Below are 18,193 nucleotides of genomic sequence, written 5' to 3' on the forward strand. Positions count from 1 at the left end.
GAGATTCTACGTAGATAAATTAAAAAAAAAACTGTTTTTAAAATATATCTCAAAAAATAATTTTTTTACATTATTTATACCTCCAGCAAAAATACTTCAAATGTTTTTTTTTCTTTAAAATGAGATAGAAAACAACAATTTTTTTGCGAAAAAAAAAATTATTTTTATTCGAAATTGGTACTACCCCCTTAACAAAAATTAAGGTGTCACAGAAGCGTAATATAATCTTGTAAAACTTCTTCGAAGACACGTTAGCTCTTAAAAATCAGAGAAAGTCAGTACAGACTTTTGACCGTCTTTTTCCAGTTTTGGACCACTGTGCGATGGTTTGCTATAAATATACATTTATTGCCTATCTCATACAAAAAGTTTATGCAATCACTTGAAAAATTGACTAATGAAAAATGGCCCAGAGAACTAAGTGTTTCATCCGGGTACGATCTCCGGTTCCAGATCTATACGGTAAAGTGTGTTTAATCGTTTAGTGCGACGATGCAAAAAAAAAAGAAAAATTCTTATTAACTTGACATAATTGCTACAAATTAACTTGACATAATTGCTACAAGTTCGAACGAAAAGACGACCATTATTAGTACTAAAATTCTAACTATCTCAAAAACAAAGGATTCTGTTTTAAAAATATGATTTGCATGAAGAATTGCCTCGTGAAATGTGGGAAAAATATTTCAACTCAATGACGGCTTCGTTTAACGTCAGTAGAAAAACTTCGAAGCTGCTCGAATATTGAGATATTATTCTGTGCTATAAAAATAAATTCTATCGATCCAGTTTTAAATTGGTCAATCATCGTCAACATTGTAATCTCTGCCATCATTTCGATATCGCTTAGTGGCATAAAATCTATTACCCTTATAACGATTACGATGCTGGGCTTTATTTGCATCGATACTACTGTTTCAGTTTATCCAAACAGTTCTGATGCAGCCTTGGCTAGAATTAAAACTGCCACAAACACGGAAAGTTTGTGCCTGAATTGCATTTAAAATTGCAGCATCTGTATTGTGGAGGGATGAGATAAACTTTTTCCTAACAATTTATGAAACGTCAGCCAAAGTTACATCATGAAATTGTTATTGTTTCGTTAACAAAATACAACTCCGGAAACATATTCGTTCAAGCGACCAGTACCTCATGTCTATTCCTACCAAATACAACAAGTCGCACGAAACCATCGCTGTCAAGGTCAATCGATAATGAAATATCACCCAACTGCGAACGCCAAGCAACTACCCGTCCTCCCATGTGCCACCTCCCTCCTTTCGAAACGGATAGAATGGCAAGATATATCTGCCATAAATTCAACTGTGCGCTCGTATCCAAATCTTCGTCAGCCAATGCTCCCTCATCCTATCGATTCCAATTCATTTATCGCGCATTTCCCAAACGAAACGATAGGATGTGCACTGTATCACTGGAAACTTGTTTGTTCAGGATCAATACCGTTGGCAGCCAACTTTGGGTAGTTTTCCTGTTCCCTTTCCGACCGACCGGTGGAATGCGTCCCGAATTGGCTGAGACGCGGAAAACTTCGACCGATGTCAATCGGATCAAACCGGTTCTGCTTTGAGAATATGGCCTAGAAAATGAACTTTGAACAAGGATAATCTTTTCCCTACCAGGAGTGGGATTATGCTGACTACCGGACAACGACGGCAAATATTAGCTCAAAGGAGGTTTTTTTTTGCTTGCAGAATTTACAGCTGTTTGTGCGTTGAGAAAGTATTTTCCCAAAGTTTCAAATCTAGGTTATCTTGGGGAAACTTACTGTTTAACCGTTTAACAATAAATTTCCCCAGGATAACAGAGATAGTTTGAATTGAATGAGCTTGGTTGGGAAACATTATTGCATCGATTTGATCGGCTTGCCGAGAAGCGCTTCGTCTTTTTCGAAGAAGTCGATGATTGCCTCAAAGAAAAAACCTGTTTTAATCCACCTGGTGGTGTAATGATGCCTTTCTCATGTACATATAATATTGTGGTATTCTATTAAAAAAAAGATAGCCGAAATCGGTTTGTTTAGTTGCCTTTTGATAATGACTATCGATTTGTGTAGTTTTTAGACCAGTTTAGAATATTTTTTACGTTTTTTGTTTCGCCGGTTTAAGTGACGGTGTACAATATTGAACACACTTTACCCTATAACTCCGGAGCCGGAAGTCGGATCCGAGTGAAATTCAGGAAATTCGTATGGGACCATGAGACCTTTCATTTGAATCTTAGTTTATCAAAATCGGTTCAGCCATCTCCGAGAAAATCCCGTGAGATTATTTGACACATGCACACAGACATTGCTCAGCTCGATGAACTGAGTCGAGTGGTATATGACACTGCGAAAATGTTGTTTATGTAATTAGCTAGTATTATTTGCACTCATTTGATGCGAATTTCGTACAGCGAAAAGTGCACTAAGCTAATGATTCGCAAAGAAGCAATCTTAATAGTTCCCAAACTTTTTTAATCGAATGCTCATTTTAGATATATTATACTTTCCACTGCCCGTTATGTTGAAAATTTTAAAATGACGTTTTAAATTAACATTAGCTTGTTTTCACTTGAGTTTCGAATGAAAAATGTGTTCCATCGTATCCAAAGTAGAGTCCAATTGACAGAACGATTGGCCTCAGATCGGAGAGGGTTGTGAATTATGAACTGTTTTCGAAAATTTGTTTCACCAGGTTTCCTAATTCATTTTTTTTTATTTTATCAGTCATTTTTTCAGTCTACTTTTCCGTTGAATAATGCATTAAAGCTCAACAAGCGATATCATGCAATGTATGGTTTAGGCATATGCGTCCAAAACTGTGTAAAAACTGTTCCAGTAAGTATGGACGCAACCAAAAACCGCTGCCATTTCGCAATGGTTCAGAATCTGTCAATTTTTATTTCTGAGTCCTGTTGTTTACACTCTTCTCTAACCACTTGTGCAGTTGTTTATTCGTTTTCATTAGTTTGTTTCGAAATGCGTGGACTTTCAGCAGCACAACGTCGAAAAATTGTGTACAAATGGTGCACAGAACGCGGACTGTCACTGAGAAAGATAGCAAAAATGGAAGGAGTAAGTGAAAAAGCCGTACGAAATGCAATCAGGATGTTCGGTGAGGATAACACCTTTGAGGATAAACTGAAAACGGGTCGAAAAAAAGGTTCTGCTAACCCTCAGTTGGATAAACGTATACTGAAGGCGTTCGAGCAAAAGAAGGAGGTTTCAGTCCGGGATGTGGCCAAAAAAGTGGGCACTTCGAAGTCAAATGTTCTTCGTTCTGAAGAACGTTTGTACCTTCGAACCTATAAGAAGCAGAAACAACCAAAACGTAGTCCGAGACAAGAATCATCAGTCAGGCCGAGGGTTCGAAAGCTGTACAATACGATTCTTGCTGGAAATTTGAACTGCATAATCATGGAAAACGAAACCTACGTGAAACTCGATTACAAATCCTTACCGGGACCACAATATTGTACGGTGCGAGAAGGGCAAGTGTTAAACCAGTTCGAGACATCGATTGAAGTCGAAAAATTTGGTAAGAAAGCTATGGTCTGGCAAGCTATTTGTAGCTGCGGTAAGAGTTCGAAACCCTTCATCACCACTGCTTCACTGAACAGCGAAATATACATCAAGGAATGTTTACAAAAACGGCTTCTACCCATGATTCGAAGCCACAAGGATCCTGTTGTCTTCTGGCCAGATCTTGCTTCTTGCCACTACTCGAAATCAACGGTAGAATGGTATACTACCAAAAATGTCACTTTCGTCCCAAAAGACATGAATCCACCTAATTGCCCACAACTTCGACCAATTGAGGAATTTTGGGCATTAACGAAGGCACATCTTAGGAAACATGTCTCGGCAGCCGAAATTCAACAGTTCGAAAAAGATTAAAAAAAAGTGTCAAAACTGGTCGCCAAGAAGTCTGTACGGAATTTAATGAGGAACGTTCGCAAGAAGGTGCGCCAACTAGTCTACTAAGTAGCAAAGTAGGCTAAGTAGCAAATGATGAGAATAATATTCTGTTGTTGTAGTCTAATATTATCAGTATATCGAATAAAATTTGAATATCTAACACTTGTGAATTGTTTGCAGCGAAATCAAGTTGCGTCCATACTTTCTGGGACAGTCTTTATTTTTCCTAGGTGCGTAATAGTTTTTCTAAAAACTTGGTGTAGGACTGCGACAAAAATAGCTGACATTTTCATACAACCTATTACTTTCGCAACTAATTCTACATCATCTGAAAAAAAAACAAACTTGCAAATTCCTGGTGCAAACGTCGAATAACTATTACTTTGTAATTTAGAGGAAGATTTTTATTAATAATCATTTTCACAGTTTAAAAAACATGTATTGAGATATTGTGAAATCTAGAAATAAGGTCCTTTTAAGAAAATTCTATATGTGCACAGTATTCCTACTGACCTCCATCTTTAGCGTGTCATTCAGTGAGATACGTAGATTGTGTAAACTTCCGACATCACATATTGCATTCAAACTTCAAAAGTTTACATATGAGACCCAAAATCGCGTTGCAATTACGTAATTAGAATTCAACGCAATGAAGTAAGAGTAGCGATGTGCAACATTTTGCTCGTGCATCTCGAAAATCTCAGCTACTCGCACGCAAAGTAGTCGAAATTGATGAATGTGTTACTGTTACTAATGTGATAAAAGTATTCGGAGAACGCTTATCGAATGTCAAGAAGACTGAATCGAGGAGAAATCGAACACTGAAGGTCGCACAATCACAAAATCGCTATCAGAACTTTCAGAACAGGAATACTATACGACTACTGGCTGTTCCAATGATTTGGAGAGCGACAATTAAATCACAACAGGAAGCATCAACAAAAAAAAAATTATGCGCCTGGACGATCGTTTGCTTCCTCAAATAGTGCAGGTGCTCCGTTTTGTTTTGGCCGGTTTGTCATCTCGGCATTATAGAATACCATCGATGAACAACGTCCTACTCAAGGACATAAACTCTCCAAAGGCGAGCGGGTCATTTAGCCGAAAGCCATTTCGCTGAAAGGGTCATTTTGCCGAAAGGGTAATTTCGAATACTTCCTATTATTATTTTTGTGTGTTATTATGCCTCCTGTACAACTGATTAGGCGCAGCCACATAACCGAAGCCAAGCTTTAAGCCGCCAAGGCGACGCCGGCTGAGTTGGCCGCGCAGCCGCCGTCGTAAGCGGCGGCCTCTTGCATACAAACCTGTAACCGCCTCGTTTGCCCGTTCTACTCAAAGCTAGGTTTCCTCGCTTAGGTCCGATTGCAGGAATCGACGAAATGACCCTTTCGACGAAATGGCTTTCGGCGAAGTGGCCCATTCGGAGAAATGTCATTCGGCGAAATGACCTTGATCCTTTACTAAGGAGGAAGCATAAAACTTGATGGAAGGAGTCAAACGAAAGACCCGGATATTCGCATGTGCTCAAAAAGAAAGCATGAACGAATATTTCGTCTATACTTTGTATGAATTGAACTTGGAATAATGACATAATTTGAATTTTTGTTAGAAAATTTGACCTACCAAAACTCATTTTTATTGAACCAATTTTTGAACGTAACTCTCTTCAATGCTGACTTTATTTTTCTTTTTTATAAATCTCACAAGAATTTAATAATTCACTGTTCACATCATATTCGCAACTGAATAGGTTGGTTTTATTCCGGCTAGCTAGGCTATTCTAAGCTTTTTTAATGTAGAAGCTTTATATTTGCCCACCTGTTGACTATTTATGCCGTTTTTCATTGAGAACACTCGTGGAGTGTTTTGCTCGATTAGTGCACTTTTCGTGCTGTCGGGCAATCAAAACAGGTGCACTGTGTTTCATTGATTTGCACCGCACGAAAAAAATGCACTTTCGGGGCAATTCGCGGGCAACTATTTTGCACCTGTTTTCTTTTCCGATCAGCAAGCGTGCGAACCAAACTTTACAAAACCGTTTCATTGATCGGCTGTCAGGGCAAACCACTGGCACCGAGCGAGTGGAATCAATGAAAAACGACATTAGAATCTAATACCCACTAAAAATTATCCAGCACCCACTGGTGGGCTGTGGGAATCAGTTTGAGAATCACCAATTTAGAGCCATTAGAAAGGCTGATTTTGTGTAATGTTCCCCATCGTTGTCTACTTTTCGTTTTCTTTTCCACCAATGCAAACGACCAGATACTGGATGATGCAATCACTCTTACTTGAAGCGAAACTCATACTGTGAATGCTCAACAGCAGATATGGTCACAGAAGAACTGATTGTTGTTTTCTGCGTTAGGCTTGAGAAACGGAACCACATATTCGTAATTCACTGAAACACCAGTTGAATGATACCGAATGTAGTTCCACCTTCTTGACGTAGATGGCGGTCTGTACACTTGATGTTTCTCCGTTAATGGTTTATCATATACAAAAGCTAGCAGACGTGCAACAGGGTGTATTTATAGGTTCGGTTGATTTTGATGTTTCGTGTTTGGACCTATTTTTTCACTATTTAAACAATGTTAACGTAATAAATAAGATATTAATAACAATCTTGCACCTTCTTCCATTCATTTCGTGAAAGAATTAGAGAAAATACTCAAACAAGGAAAAAGTCAGAAAACAAATCTGGAGTTTGAATCATTTACGTTTCGCATTCAGCTCATCAGTGCATTAGCAGATTATGTTGATCTACTAATGCCACCTCGCGGACCAACATAATCCGCTAAGTAGACGTAAAGTCATTGCTATATGCAACGCACTTATTTTACACTAAAAGTCTATTCTGACGTGCCGAAAGTAACTAAACCAATTGAGTCATGTGCACTTTAGCACAAACCGGAACCCAAGAGGTTCCAAACCCCCAAATGACTACTATCTGTTGGCGGCCAGCATTGTCGTCAATTGGTTTCGTTACTTCGAAAGCTTTTATCTTAAATCCACCGTGAGAAAGTCTAGATAATTTAGTTTAGATACGATTAGTACATAAAGACTGTCCCAGAAAATATGGACGCACTTTGATTTCGCTGTAAATAATTCACAAGTGTTAGATATTCAAATTTTATTCGATATACTGATAATATTAGACTACAACAACAGAATATTATTCTCAACATTTGCTACTTAGCCATTGTAGACAAGCAGGCGCACCTTCTTGCGAACGTTCCTCATTAAATTCCGTACAGACTTCTTGGCGACAAGTTTTGACACTTTTTTCCAATCTTTTTCGGACTGTTGAATGGTTTCGGCTGCCGAGACATGTTTCCTAAGATGTGCCTTCGTTAATGCCCAATGAGCAATTTGGTGGATTCATGTCTTTTGGGACGAAAATGACAATTTTGGTAGAATATCATTCTACCGTTGATTTCGAGTAGTGGCAAGAAGTTGTTCTGCTGAAAGTCCACGCATTTCGAAACAAACTAATGAAAACGAATAAACAACTGCACAAGTGGTTAGAGAAGAGTGCAAACAACAGGACGCAGTCATAAAAATTGAGAGATTCTGAACCATTGCGAAATGGCAGCGGTTTTTGGTTGCCCCCATACTTTCTGGGACAGTCTTCAAAAACATAAATGTTGTCGCGATAAAAATAAAATCTTTTATTTTTTGCTGTGAAACACAGTCAGTTTCAATGCGTCCGCCATTTTATTCGCTTTAATTTCACCATCTTCGAATTCAGAACCACTTCAAACATCGTGTTCCAACATCTACTCATCAAACCCGTTCCGAAAATACCCTTATTCTGATGGTTTGTAACGAATATCGATGAACCGGAAATCGCCATCTTGAAAATTGATGCGACTTAGAGCATCCTTTTCCTGCAAATATTAATAATATTTGTTCCATTATATTATACATATCCAATAATATACATACATAGGGAAAACTTTTTTGTCGTGAATACGACTTACTTTACTATGGGGTGCCTTTTCAAAATTAGCCATATGGAAGAATGCGCAGAACTTAATCGTGAATATCTCGACTTGTATTAAGGCCAGCAACATAATTCTATCGCAATTTCATCAAAAATATGATCAGGAATTTAGGATATAATTTTGAATAGTGTGAGATAACCACAAACAACTCAAAAATGAAGTTTTCTAAAACTTTGAAAACAACGCAGAAAACTCTTTACTTTTGCTTGGCTTTTTCGCGCAAGGACGACGATTTTGAGGTAGTCAGGCACATATCTTCATCTGAATGCGTATAAAAGGGGAACCGTGGTCGAAAATCGATCATTTCTTCTTGTGTGTTGGCTGGAAGCAGACGTCGTGAGAATGTTTTATCATTTGCTTTCCGGTCATCGTGGGAGCGATATCATCAACCAACAGCGACGGAGAGTGCACCTTCTGCGTGGTTAAAACCTCAAACGCTCAAGTAGCAACTCTCATTCGCTTTCCGGTCCTCAAGCAGAGACTCTGAGTGTGCTCTTAGTTCTAAATTCAGTTCTTGAACTCAGGTCCAGTTCCTTATTCCAGAATTCTTCTGTTCGATTCTTCTTAGAATCATAATAATACTCCCAAAGAATTATGTGACATTTTGCTGTACTCTATGCAACCCATTTTGGTTGTCGTGGCGAGAAATCGTCTTCAAGATTCAGAGCTTAGTTCGGGAATATGGGTTTAGAATTCAGAGCCTGCGTGCTGAACTGGATTCTGGAAAAAGATTCCGGAAATGATTTCAGTTTCGAAATTGTAGTCTACTAAAATCCAATTGAATTCTGAGTCTTTTCTAAGTTCTGAATCTGGTTCTTGAGCTCAGGTCCAGTTCCTAGTTCCAGAATTCTTCAAATCTGTTGTTTTGTCCTGAATACGACTTACTTTACTATAGGGCGCCTTTTCAAAATTTCCCTGTACAAGAATGGGCAAAACTTTACCACGAATATCTTTTGATGTACTTAACCCAACAACATATATTTTTCTACAAGCTATATGATTAGGAATTCGTGATTAAATTTTCAACAGCGTGAAAAAACCCTAAAAATAATTGAATAACAAAGTTTTCTAAAACTTTTGAAAAAATTCATCACGCTTGCTTGCCTTTTTCGCATCCGGACGACAGTTTTGAGGTAGTCAGACACATATCAGAATTTACCGAACAAATAGAAAAGGAAATCTTTGAATAAAAGCTGTTAATTTCTTTTATTGCTTCAGACAAAACTGAATGTCGAGGTAAAGTTCTTCCACCAACATCAGTAAGAACAAACCAAGTATAAAGCTTGAAAGTCTCATTTGGATTTCGGTCGTCAGGAGGAGCAGTCGGCAATGTAAGTAGACGTTTTGCGTGGTGTAAAGCCTCAAACGCTCAGGTCACAGAGCCAGTTTTTTAGGATAATTTGATAAGCTTTGTGCAACAGTTTTTAATATCTTACATTACACAATTTGGCCCTTCTGAATGCCTCGTACGGCATTTTGATAACTTTTTTCACTGAAATATTTAAATCCGAAACGAAATGAGCTTGATATTCGAAAGTATAAAGAAAGAGTGTCAGTTTTATTTGGAAGGAATCCATTGTACTAGCCATTGATTCTGTACACTAAGAATCGGCTGCGAAGTCTGTTGAAACAGAAAGGCCAAATTCCACAAAAGGAATGTAATGGACTTTGCTTGTCAGTTTTATTCGTATTCACGACATCCAGTTATGTCTCTGACATTACACGCCAGTACATTTTTTTACGTTGAAAATACCAAATAACTTTAACTTTTTTCTAAGTCATAATTCGATTTACAAAGTCCTGATTATTACGTAAATGGAGATTTCGGTGTATTACAACGAGATTTCTAAATTTTGGCATCTGTTTTGTTTTTGGGGTCGATTGTGACAGATATTTGTCAAAAAACTGTAAACTTTGTCATAAACCCATAACTCTAAAAGTAAACAACGGTTCAAAGAACAAAAACAATAGCGGCTGATAAAAATACCTTTCATCTGCAACCAGTTCGATAAAAATCAGTTCAGCCATCTCTGAGATCTCCGCCTCTTTATTCTGTACACACATACACACACGTACAGACATTTGTTCTGTTCGTCGAGCTGAACCGAATGGTATATGACACTTGAGCAAATTTTACAAAGTTTGAGCTAATTCTACACACCAAAAAAATTTGAATTCTACAGGTGACTCAATCCCTCATACGATTTAATTAATAAAGACCTAACTTGTCAATGTTAGATTAGCATGAGTTTTACTGGTTTCGACTGTTATTTGCATTATGCTGCCAGGAGCGACTGTGTGGATTTAAATGCAGCTTTGACCATCCAAGCAGATGCGTGGCTCAGTCGATTAACAGATGCGTGGCTCAGTCGATTAACGGACGTACTTTATGATACACTGATTCTCGGTTCGAGCCGCGGCGGCGATCGTTATCCTTATTTATTTATTTTTTTATTTCAATGAATTTCTTGTCATAAAATTCAAGACACAATATTGAATGTTCTTTTACGTAAATTTGCCTGAACTGCGACGCTCCATTTATGTGCATCTAATAAGATGTAAAATCACAAAAGAATTTCGAAGTGTGTATACCTATTTTTTATGTATATAAAAATTTTGATTCTATTCGAAATCATATATTCTGGCCAAACGGTACGTAAATGACATTGTGGGCTGCGAAACGCTATACGAGGAATTGGCGTCTTGAAAGCGTAATTTATCTCTAATGTGCAAACAACCCACAAAGCCTTCCACGAAGTATTACAGCCACTATTTAATATTTACAGCTCGAAGAACATCTTTTCCCCGTTCCCCAACCAACATTTATCACGCATCCGCAACTTACCACGCTAGCTTTAGTTGCACCCGAACGGGAGCCAATTCTGCCGGCAATGGTTCCCGTGCTTCCCGCTCTTTCGGCACCGGTACCACTCGCAGTAATGCCACTGGTGCTTCCATCGTTTGTTCTTAAACCACTTAACTGTTCGGAACTGACGCAACAGTTTTGCAGCAGCAGCAAGCTCCATGCTAGCACTATCCTCCATCTCCATGCTATGGCTAACCAGGGCCATAATGGGACTTTATGCATTGCGACCGGTCATGTGATCTGAAAATAGCGAAACAAAGGGAAAAGAAAAGGGGCTGTGAGAGAACATGATAAAATACGCGGGAGGGAGGAAAAGTTTCGGAAATTTCCGGACGATAGACCGGAAGACCGGAAGCGAAAGAGCGGGGAAAAGTTTCGTTCCAAATATATTTCTTTGCCAACAGGTTAAGAAGTTGAGGAATTTCAGTGATGGCTTAGAATTTTTCTACATGCAGAATCATGTGATATTATCTATTTGGTTAGGAACACATTCAGAATTTTATTCTTAAATTGTCCTTGCAACAAGTTATGCAGTGAAAAGCATTCCATTACACTCAAATGTAGTTCAGAAGAAAAATATCACCCCAAGAAGTCGTCTGCCGTGCTTCTGCATGCTTCAAGAGATTCCCGGTTTGATATTGAATAAAAAATCCACTAATTCAGTGAAGACCCATCCTTATTCGCATTAAATCTGTCAGAATGTCACATTACCATACATAGATATACGATCCGAAGAAATCTTATCGTCATAAAACACACCCAATAACAGGAACCACGGAGACGGCTTCTCGCTGCGAAGTGTGTGGGTGGGTGGGGAAACTTCCGCTGTCCTCAACAAATTTTTCTTGGAAATATCTCGCATTCGTCATGCCCGCTGTAAGGAACATTTCTGTTTTCTGTGTCATTCTGATATCATTCTTCGGTTTTTTTCTTTCTCTCGATTTTTAAGGTGGATGGCACGGAAGGCCATCAGTGCGGTGCGAAAAAATGCCAAGAACTATAAATCGCTGACGGTGGTGTTTTTTTTTCTCCATCCAACCGAACTCGTGTTTTTGAAATCCTTGAACTTTCGTACGGTGCGAAAAGCAAACCGGGGAGAGCTTAGTTGGAGCTGCGAGCCAAATACTTGAATATAATATATTCTGTTCGTGTTTTCAAATCAAACGCATGGTTTAAATTTGTGATTAGTTTCTTACTTATGAAAGTGCTATGAAAGATGAGTGGCTCAGATTGTTGAACGGAGTTTGTTGTGGTTGTGCCAATTATCTCGTCCGCACAACCAATTTTGCGCTGTGGTGAAAATGCTTTTTCCGTAGGACCGCAACGGTGTCAATTTACCGCATGGTATTATCACAACCGCACCCAAAACCGTCTAGCATAGTGTTGAGTTTATGTAATGCTTGATTTTATTATTAAATTTGTATTCATGTACTCTTTCGATCAACGCAGCTTGACGATGATTTTCCGTATAACAACAGAAAAAAATGCAGAAAAGATAAATCGTTCTTTCCTATCCCTCTAACGTTTTCAAAGCATTAAGCGATTCACTCGTTTCGTCAGCTGCTTCGAACGGTAATGGAACACAAGCATTAGGAGTATGTCATTTTTATGGAGATGTTACGGAAACTGACGTCTGGTCCTTGAATGGATAGTATTATTATACTTAGAAAGAAAAATTTATACTGGTAAAGTGTTTTGCCATAATCGGTTCCAAATTTGCCAAATTTGATTCTGTCCATGTGCATTACTTACAGTTAGTTTGCCTTCATATTTTTTCGAAATTTAAACTTCGGTTAGCGAATTCGACACCAGAATTTAACACTAGCAGTGCCCAAGTGGAAGGTTCAGTTGCTGTCTGTACCCGATCAACAGATCATAACAGAATTCTATCAAAATTATATGTGATCTTAATATTTATATCTTATTAGATTAAATATGATTCTAAATCAGAAGCAAACATTCCGATTTCATTAGGATTGTAGCAAGTCCAGATATTATATTAGGGGCCGTTACATTTCAGGTAAAACTATACTAGAGAATTGAAAAAAAAAGAGTTCAAACACTTTTGTCGATCAATATATATACTTCAACCCGAAAAATGATATGCTTCAATAAAAAGCAGTAACAAACATTTTTTCCCATTTCACATACCTGAAGATGTTTTTGAAAACAATAATTTGATATTTGATTTTTAAATGACAGCCTAAATATTGAATTTGAGAACATTCCTAAGTAATTCCTACTTAAATTGTGTAAAGTTTTTATTCAAATATTAATTTTAAATTGAATATAAATATGTTTCAAGATGATTTTGCGCATTTTCTCTTATGAACAAAGAAAGGTAAGGCAAAAGCTTTAAAACTCGACTAATGAATATTGGAAATAGTGATATAGCATTCGACTCAGTTCATTGAATCCGCAATGTTTCCTAAGAGATGATTTTCACAAGCTGGGAGTAAAATGAATGCTTAAATTCTTCAATTTTATCGGTGGCCGATTTTTGTTTCCGAAAACACAGAGTGATAAGTGTTAAAAATTTCAAAACGTCTTCAAAAGTGACGCTGCAATAAACGGAAAACAAAATCTAAACTGGGCTCAAAAACAAAATCTAAACTCAGCTCAATACTTTCTCGATTTATAGGTCTTTTAGTTGCAGATTAAAAATAGCGACTTTAGTTTAACGGACCCCGGATGTACTGAAATTAGAGAAAAAAATCTTAAAAAATTCTTATCGATTTATGTTTAGTTCTTGCTGTACTTTATACTATGTTGATCTGATGACTTTTTACATAGTTCTAAATAAAAAACTTTGTTAATATTACATTGAAAAATGTTCACTAGTGGCGCTGATGATATCATTATGGCCTAACGAAAACTAAAGTATTATCGAATCACTTTCACAATTTTTGGATCAAAAATCAGTATAATCGAAATGAGTTGGTTAGGTCATCAATTAATAAGATCTAAGAATTGCAGATATCAAATTTTTCCCGTTGTCATCTATATCATTGCATGAACATTTTTAAAATCATGAATCAGACAAAAACGATTTATTGCACCATAAAACCTTCGATTTGAAAAGTTCAATCTATCCATATCTGATAAATTTATGATAGTCGCATTTCGTAGTGTTTTGAATACTTCCAATCAGGAACCATCAGCTGGGATTCGAAATTTGCAATGTAGAGTTTAAAGCGACCGACCCGCATTATGAGACTTTCCATTTGAATCATTTTTCTGTGACTCAATCTAGGTAGATATCAAACAATCAAACCGGAATGAAAGTTCGATTTTGATGGTTTTTTAACAATACTTGCGGGGCTTCTGGCTGCAGATATCGCAATCTAATGTGACTAATAGGCAAATGGTTGATCATCAATCATAAAAACTTGCTATTCGAATCGATGTTATATACACTTCTGATTTTTCACTGACTTTCAAACGAATTTTTATTCTAATCTAAATTTACGAAAATCGATTCAGCCATCTCCGAAAAAATTAAGTGCACATTTTAATCAAATATGCCCACCAATCGATACATACACATACACGTACAAACAATTCACTACTTCAATTGAACGAGCGAACTGATTCGAATTGAAAGTCGGCCCTCTTGGTACAAAGAAGAAAAAAGTGAAAAACTATCATTCATTAGTTAGTTTCCTCAGATTCTATAAGGTAGTTTTGTTTCACTGAATTTAATCATTTCCGTTCATTTACAACTATTCTTCAGTACAAAAAAAGCTTGCTCATAGTTCTAAAATAGCCATTTGTCATTCCTATGCCGGCTGGAAGGAAACGACGAAAGAGGTGGAGAGCGATAGATCATTTTTGTAGCAATATGGACTTACACTAGTTATTATATGATGCCAATATATCCTCTCAACTTCAGTTGGTTCTCATGCCCCGATCATAAATTAAATAAACATAGATTTCCCAGTGCAATACTAATGTAGTTGAGAAACCCGTGACAGCAAAAGCACCGTCTGGTGGAGAATGGGTGCGTAAATGCTCCTAAAATGCATGCATAAAGTTGCCTGCGCATTTAACAAAACCACAGTAGCTAATGGAAAAAAGTACACCCGTTTCTCACTAGAGGTGCTGTTAGTGTCACCGTACAGTCGGAAATCTATGTTTATTTGATTTATGCCCCGATGCAGTCGTAGCGTATGTTGGCAACTCAAAACTTCCCGGTTCGAAACCAGTCGCTTAACTGTTTATGTTTTTTATCGCAAATCAAGCCGCCTAAAGGTATGCAATTTCATCTTACTTCGCGAAATCTATTTTTAGATTGTCACGATAAAGTCTTTTCCCCAAAAAAAATGGGTGATATCACCTAGGTTAAACTGAGTTATAATTTTTGTTATTTTAACTATTAACGAGGCCAAGATTGTGACTAATACCATGTTCACATTAGGGCGGATATCACTTGATATACCGAGATGATATGCATATCATGTCGAAGTGTTCACATATGATCGAAATGATATCGTTTGACAATCAATGTATTATATTGAATGTTCTCATTTAAAATAAGATCACCTTTCTCTATTGAAATTGAATCAATAATTGAAGTCTTGCATTTTATGGTCTCCGAACGCAAGTATTCGTTGAAAAATTCGAAATTATAATGAGTGTTTATTGTCACTCTCAAAGTGACGTTCATAAATGAGTGCGTTCAATGCCATTATCCGTGTTGCTAGTTGCGATTTTTGACAACTCGACATGATATCGTACATGATATCCCGGATATCATGCCAAAATGATAATACGCGTTGACATCAAATTGTATGGGATATCAAGTGATATCGCACATGATATCATCGGATATCAAGTATATCCGTATATCACTTGATATCAGCGCTAATGTGAACATACTATAATTTAGATAGAAAAAAAACGAAACAACCCCAGATACAATTTTGTTATCCCTAGTTGATCGGGTACCTTTATACAGGTCGTGCAACTTATCTATGTTGTGTCGGCGCACTTTTTCGATGTTGTGCAACAAAAGTCTTCAAGTTCTTCCGATCCTAAGTTTAATTAAGGGGGGTGTTTCACAAAACGTGGCCTCTTGTGACAGGAGGAAGGAGCGAGGGTTGTTGGATTGCGACGTCCAACATTATCAATGAGCGCATTTTTGAAATTACTAATAATATTACTTCCTTTCCTTATTTCCTGATTCAAATCTCCACAATAAACTTTTACATTCTATAGGAAAACGTGTATTTGTTGATGTAAAAGCTTCTTAAGCCCATTTTTTTGTGAAAGTAAAATGGTTTCTAACCCATTCTCATGAAAATCTATGCAACCAGGGCTGGGGAAATCACCGAAAATCGAAAATCATTGGTGATCTTAGGTCACTGATAACGTACATAAAAAAAAATCACTACTGATTTCACTAGAACCCGATCAATAAGGGATAACAAAATTGTATCTGGGGTTGTTTCGTTTTTTCTATCTAAATTAGTCATAATCTTGGCCTCGTTAATAGTTAGAATAACAAAAATTCTAACTCAATTTAACTTAGGTGATAACAAAATTGTTACAAGCTTTGATATGTAAATACCAATATTATATCTAAATTTGTTACAAATTTAGTACGACTTTTCAGCTGTTATTACCCATTTTTTGGGGGAAAAGGCTCGCGTCACTTTTGAAGACGTTTTGAAATTTTTAACACTTATCACTCTTTGTTTTCGGAAACAAAAATCGGCCACCGATAAAATTGAAGAATTTAAGCATTTATTTTACTCCAAGCTTGTGAAAATCATCTCCTAGGAAACATTGCGGATTCAATGAACTGAGTCGAATGCTATATCACTATTTCCAATATTTTTTAGTCGAGTTTAAAAGCGCAAAATCATCTTGGAAAATATTTATTTTACACAATTTAAGTAGGAATTACTTAGGAACGTTCTCAAATTTAAAATTTAGGCTGTCATTTCAAATTCAAATATTAAATTGTTGTTTTCAAAAGCATCGTCAGGTATGTGAAATTGGACAAAATGTTTCTTACTGCTCTTTATTGAAGCATAGCATTTTTCGGGTTAAAAGTCATGATCGACAAAAGTGTTTGAACTCTTTTTTTCAATTCTCTAGTATAGTTTTACCTGAAATTTAACGGCTCTTTATATAATATCTGGCCTTGCTATAATCTTAATAAAATCTAAATGTATGCTTCTAATTTGGAATTATATTTATAACATAATTAGATATAAATATGAGGATCACATATAATTTTGATAGAATCTTGTTATGCTCTGTTGATCGGGAAGTGCTCTCAACCAAGGAAAACATCATCGTTTGCGAAATCACAACTGATTTGATCTCTAAATGATTTTGAATGTATGTATAATCATGATCATGTCCAGTTGAGATCAGTAAAGATCTCTATTCTGAAAAAATCACTGCTGATTCTATCGAGAACGATTGATGTAGGAAATCATTTCTGACGTGAACAGCAAAAGTGCACGGAGGGGCGAGTAAATTGACGAAGTTAATAAATTTGCCTAATATGAGTATTGAACGATGATGCCTTCAAACGGTTGAACTTAAGTTGTTTATGCACTGATAATTTAGTCAATTTATATAATTTTCTAACTTCCAGGAATCTAATGATAGGTGGTAAGCATAGGAGGATTATGAATCAAACAAAAAAATGAACGAATTTCAATGAGTTTTTTTTGTCCGTCGCATCGGAATTGTATGCTTCTTGGTGCATTTTAATTTCATTTAGCAATACCATGTAGGCGGCGTAATACCAATAAAATCAGTAAATAACATTAATATATATACAGTGATTAATAATAATTATAATGATAAGAAAAACATAGTTTGGATTATTTTACCCTATTTAGCTTGAATATCATACACAGAAGTAGCAGGAGTGCAGGTTTTACTATGGCAATTTAAACGCATCATTCAAACGCAGCGCCTGCTGTACGTTCAAACCCTATGCTCCTGTTACTTCTATAAATTAAATTCATGTCAAAAAGCATTTTATTGTGTTTAATTAAAACACTGCACAAAATCTTCAACAGCATCAGTCAGCTGGAAGTAAAACAAAGTCTTTTGTTGCTTTAATCACTATGTGGTGTGAAAATTTGTTTTAACTAATTGCATTACGTATTTCTATTGTGTAGTGCAAAGCAAAGTCTTGGCATTACATTCCTTCCGTGGAATTTGGCCTTTCTGTTTCAACAGACTTCGCAGCCGATTCTTAGCGTACAGAATCATTGCATGGCTAGTACTATGGATCCTACTGACACTATTGTGTAGTGAATGCTGTCAAATTAACAATATGAATGTGATTACAATCCAAACTTATTATTCTCATGAAACCTTCATCTAGCATTTATTTCTCTTATCATAGTGTTCATTTTATTGCGAATCAAA

General features: G+C 36.7%; 1 protein-coding gene across 5 annotated transcripts in view; it reads right to left on the reverse strand.

The window, feature by feature from the left end:
• LOC131429780 (probable G-protein coupled receptor CG31760) overlaps positions 1-18,193 on the reverse strand; it is a 228,585-nt gene that overhangs the window by 127,171 nt on the left and 83,221 nt on the right. For all 5 annotated transcript variants that reach the window (XM_058594124.1, XM_058594123.1, XM_058594121.1 and 2 more), the window contains exon 2: positions 10,775-11,035. In XM_058594124.1, the coding sequence (XP_058450107.1) occupies positions 10,775-11,017 (243 nt within the window). In that variant the 5' untranslated portion in view covers positions 11,018-11,035. The remainder of the gene's footprint in view (positions 1-10,774; positions 11,036-18,193) is intronic.

Source organism: Malaya genurostris, chromosome 2 (genome assembly GCF_030247185.1).
Source record: "Malaya genurostris strain Urasoe2022 chromosome 2, Malgen_1.1, whole genome shotgun sequence".
NCBI classification, from domain to species: domain Eukaryota; kingdom Metazoa; phylum Arthropoda; class Insecta; order Diptera; family Culicidae; genus Malaya; species Malaya genurostris.